The 4,983-nt window shown below is 45.5% G+C and overlaps 1 protein-coding gene and 1 long non-coding RNA gene across 2 annotated transcripts in view; one reads left to right on the top strand and one right to left on the bottom strand.

The window, feature by feature from the left end:
- wasf1 (WASP family member 1) overlaps positions 1–4,983 on the bottom strand; it is a 32,109-nt gene that overhangs the window by 1,724 nt on the left and 25,402 nt on the right. The window contains 3 exon segments of the mRNA XM_019873804.1: positions 2–274; positions 1,201–1,383; positions 2,001–2,164. Coding sequence (XP_019729363.1) covers positions 2–274; positions 1,201–1,383; positions 2,001–2,164 — 620 coding nt within the window.
- On the top strand, positions 214–1,588 carry LOC109518134 (uncharacterized). Its single transcript, XR_002168675.1, has 3 exons — positions 214–284; positions 351–450; positions 1,532–1,588. It is a non-coding gene; the product is annotated as an uncharacterized LOC109518134 (long non-coding RNA).

Here is a 4,983-nt window from a genome sequence, read left to right as displayed (position 1 = left end):
GGACGAGTGGAGAGGGGGCGCCACCGGCGGAGGAGCCGGGTGGAGCACCCCTGGGGCAATCTGGAGAGGGGCCGGGGGAGGGGGGATCGCCGGAGGTTGCTGATGCATCGGTAGTGGGGGAACGGGCGGCGGAGGTGTGCCACGTAAGCCGGAGAAAGGGAGAGGTGGAGGTGGAGGAGGAAGAGGGGGAGGCGGGGGTGGATGAGCATTGCAGTTTAGGCCCGCTGTCCGTGCTGGAGACTGAGGTCTGCTGTCTGAGAAGCCAGAACCGGAACTGCAAGCAGGTAGACAACATCAGGTTCATCAGTGTCACATAAACACACGGTCATCGCATGTCATTTTTGTGTCAGGTGACACACCAACGGACTGAAGAGGATTTGCAACAGATCTGATCATCGTTCTGGATCGTTGTTCCATTGAAGAAAGCACTACCAGCATAGCCAACATGAGGTGTGTATCAAACCAGACCATAACGTACGATAACACAACATATTGCGCATGCCAAAGCATAACATAACTGGATATCATATCTCACAATCGTCACCATTATACCATAGCAAATCACACCAAAGGAGTTGAGAGAATTGCTGAAAAGATCTTCCTTTTTAATCATATCAGGACATCGAAGAAAAGTATGTGAAGAGCACTGAAGTGCAAACAATATTTCCGAAATAAAGACAAAATATTGCTGGGGGGGTGCTGGGGAGAATAAAATCAAAAAAAGGGACCCTTGTGGTGCGGCAGCTGCAAATTTAATCATTCCCTCTGATGTCACTCTGCTTGAAGCATGTGGCATATGCCGCAAAGGTCTGCAGCAGAAAAAAAAAACGGCCTCTAACAGCATTTTATTGATCAGTTTCCCTCCATCTTTGATGTACAAAACTTCACCAACTGTCCATCCAGCACACAATCAATGCTGCCCCTCCGGATTGCCCACTAAGTAGTCCTTCAAATGGACACTTAAAGTTCTACTGTCAGATAGATTAGACCAAAAACAGCTAGAAATGCACAGTGGGTTGTTCCGGCATCCATCCGATCGCTCATGATATCCCGACCGAGTAGAAGGGCAACATTGAGAATAGATTTCTATCCAGATTCTTTTCTTGGAAAATGTTTTTTTTTCTTCATAAATCACATCATTCCCAGCGTGGCCCTAAAACTGTCAGAAAATACCGCAAAACGTGAAACGTCTGCTCTCACCTGATGACGGAGGGCGGCTTGATCTCCCCTAGCGGGTGCAAGGCGGGCGGTGGAGGCGGTGGCGGGTCGTTGGGCCGCAAGTATATCCTGTCGCCGCTGCGGCTCAGCAACTCGTTCATCTGGCTGTAAGGCAGCGCCGCCAGTGAGAAGGGCCCGTCCAAGTGTTCCATGTACAACTGCGCCCTGGCGAGACCAACGCAGGTTGTCAGGCTCGCTCGCGCTGTCGGCTTTTTATACGATGTGCTGGCTTGCTCATTCCTCCACGCCGATAGGGAGCGTGAACTCACCAATTTTTCATAAAATATTCTTCATTAATTCTCTTTCCTGACAGGATTTGGAGCCTTGATGTGCCATTAAGAAATTTAAAACTGTGAAGAAGCATCTGGATACCAGATACTTCATTAGGTACGCATACGCACTCTGAGATCTGTGTTAAAATAATTGACGTTGACAAAATGTTTTTACAAGGTATGGTTTCACTCAGGGCTAAACATTTGGATGTGTTTTGATTGTATTTTTCAAATGGTGTTTTATGAGTAGAATAAATGACATAGACATGAACAGGCTAACGAATGGCATCTTCGTGGCGGGGTTATAAAGCCTGAAGCAACGGATATTTGAACACTAACTGTGCAGTAAAACATGTAGACAAAAATCATTATTTTTTTAAATGAGTCACCTATTGTAGTTGTGTCTGCACAATTGTATTATACTGCTGCCCGGTGGCCAAAACGCAAACCAAGCAGCAATGAATTCCTCATGATGCACAAAACTGTTGAATTCTTGACATATCCACACACCTGTTGTCAGGGTAACCGGCGGATCCGTTGGCCTCGCCGTGCTTGTCGTCGACGATGTCCTGCGCCAACTCGGCGCCCAGTGCCAGCTTCTGCCACTCCTTCTTGCGGTCATGGGGCGCCCGCGGCACCTTGTCGGGCTCGGCTGGGCGATCGATCCCCTTCAGCTTCGGTTTACGGAGTGGCGCAGGGAGAGAGAGGTGAGCAGGTTAGCGTTTGTTGTCTTTTCAGTTCAACTTGACTGTTGCAGCATGCTCATGTGAGGATTACGCTTTTTAAGCACACCGGAGTAAACGCGGCTTAGCGAGAGATGCTTTTTTTTTTTGTGTGTTTGTTTGTTAGCATCGCAAGTTAGCGAGTATCCACAACATTAATTAGGTTCCCGTCAAAAACTATCATACTATTTACTGTTAACGAGTCCACTTTTTGTAAATCCACGAAAGGTAAGCTGAAAATGTAAAAATAAAAGAAAATATAAGCTGTTTCAAGATGAAAAAGTGACCTCAAGAGATATATATGTTGCAATTTGTACATAGGTTCAAAAATTGCTCCTCTTTCCCCCTAAAATGATCACTTATTTCACATGTTGGTTTCCATAAAAAAATAAATTAAAAAAAAATCCTCATGGTACTGTACCAATTTTCCCTCATAAAATAGACCTTTTTAAATCCGAAAAACACTACCGGTACTTATATTGTGTTTATTTGTTAGCATCAGCAGTTAGCAATCTACTTCCTGGTTATAGCATCCAAACAGTAAGATGGTTCCATTATAAATCCACGGGGGTTAATGGTTCGGCCCATCGACCGTTCACCATCTGCCAAAATGCTGCTTGTTGTGAAGTGAGTCGTATCTCAAGTTTATGCTTGCAAGTCAAAGAAAAAAAAATCAGCTGGACGACAGCTCGTATTTTGAAAAACTTTTAAAACGGTTCACTGGGACATCAAGGCACCACTGCGTGATTTAGAAAAGATTTAGATGAAGGCCTCCCCCTAGGCGCATTTGAGTAAATGAACGCCATTTTCACAAGCCGCGCAAATGAAGAATGGCCTCCCATATGCCAGCATGCCTCGCATTTAAGCACACACAAGCCGGCGTAGCACAAATAGCACAAAAACACACACACACAAACAGCAAAAACACAAATAATCACTTAGATGATGTCACATACCTGCCCGGGAAGGTCTAAGTACCTATAGACCTGATCATACATGCGGGGGTCCTGCGACTATAAGAAACAAAGCAAAGAAAAAAAAACAAAAACACAAGAGGAGAAGCATCGGGGATGGGAGAGGTCAGAGCAAAAAAAAAAAAATCAACACAACACTGCACTTCTCATCAACGACGACGACGACGACGAGAGGAATACAACGGTGTGGGCAGCGAGGGCGAGCAGGACCACAAAAGGCAAAAGAGGGAAAAAGTGCTGTTAGACAGAAACGCTCACAGCAAGAGGGAGGCCGCAATAATGCACACGCAGTAGAGGGACACACACACACACACACACACACACACACGCAAGAGCTTCGCCGTGGTGAAAACGTAAAACCAGATCATCCTAGAATGAATTGTACTGCTTTCGGCTGAAGAGACAAATGCAAAGTGCGCCAGTGCGGTGAGGATAGAAAAAGTGATATTTCATGTAATGAAATCAAGACAAGAGTCCAAATAAAAATCTAAAAATTGCCACAACACTAAAAAGTTGCTTTGAAATCATCTGTGCGAAACTGCTGGATAAAATGGGAGCCGGTGGACTAATTTGTGGTTGTTATTATGCAAAAAAAGTTAGATTGAAACTTCCCAATGATTTGACCGGATGTGAAAAATACGAGCCGGCAGTCAAATTCGGGTTAGCCGCTATGCTATTCAATCCCCTCATTTGTTTCCAAACTCAAATTTCCCAAAGCGCCGCTGTGGGATAGCTTATTCTAGAGACGGTGGGCTAATTTGCATGAGTTGCTCTGCTACAATGTGGGATTGAAACTCCCAGCGTTAGGTGCTCTTCTATTCAATCAATTTACTTCAAGCTCAAGGTCCAGTGGGATGCGCCGATAAAATAATTATTTTTAAAAAAAAGTACAATTTACTACGATACTCCATTTATTTCATGCTAAAATGCCAGCCTGTGGCTGAATTGGATGAGTCATTTTTGCCAATATGTGGCATTTAACCCTTTAAGGGACAGCGGTTACTACAGTGGATTGCCTCTCATGTTAATCGTAGATACTAGCTTGTGCACATTAGTGTATTTTTAAGAGCGCATTGTCGTTGAACCTGCTGGTAGTTTCTTCATGTCGTGAATTTGCTTTCCATTACGTTGACTCTCAAGACTCATTTGTGAACAGTAGTCGAATGAAATAGTTGTAATCGACTTTAATAAGGCATAAATTAGGTTTGGAATGGTACAATTGTGCGCCGCAAACCTCTCAAGCTACGTTTTACCGAAGAGCCAATGAGTTCCCTTGATCATCCGTGCGCATTCAGATCATCAGCAGCTGTTGTGTAGAATCAGGGAGCACAGTTGGTGGACTGTGTCAAACGCACAGTGGTGCAGAACTTGCATCTGTTCAATTAAGAGTCACTTTTAATGCAGAGAAGCAAAAACGGGGAAATAAAGCGGCGGGCGGGGGGGACGGACGACTGTGTTTGTATGCCAATGGGCTGGTGCTTCCACTCCGGACGCATTTGTTTATATCTCGTCTCGTATTTGCGTGAGGTACAAATGTATTTTTCTGCGTAGGTTTCTGTCTGTTGAGTGCGATCGACTCAGCAGAACTGTGGCGAAGCTAATGGCTAAATAACGACCCCCGCTCCCCCCATCCCCACGGCTCATGGGCCACCGCGCTGTTGACGTTAACAGAAATTAATGCTCTGCTTTTGGCGCGCAGAGCGGCCGAGGGCATTTTTTTTTAAATTACTCAACTGCAGAGAGTATGAGGCATGTATTGAGAGGGGGGGGGGGGGGGGGGGGGGGGGGGGGTGGGGT

Source organism: Hippocampus comes, unplaced genomic scaffold (assembly GCF_001891065.2).
Source record: "Hippocampus comes isolate QL1 unplaced genomic scaffold, H_comes_QL1_v1.1 scaffold126, whole genome shotgun sequence".
Classification (NCBI taxonomy): Eukaryota; Metazoa; Chordata; class Actinopteri; order Syngnathiformes; family Syngnathidae; genus Hippocampus; species Hippocampus comes.
Note: the sequence above shows the minus strand (reverse complement) of the source record. Positions and strands in the feature narration are given on the sequence as shown.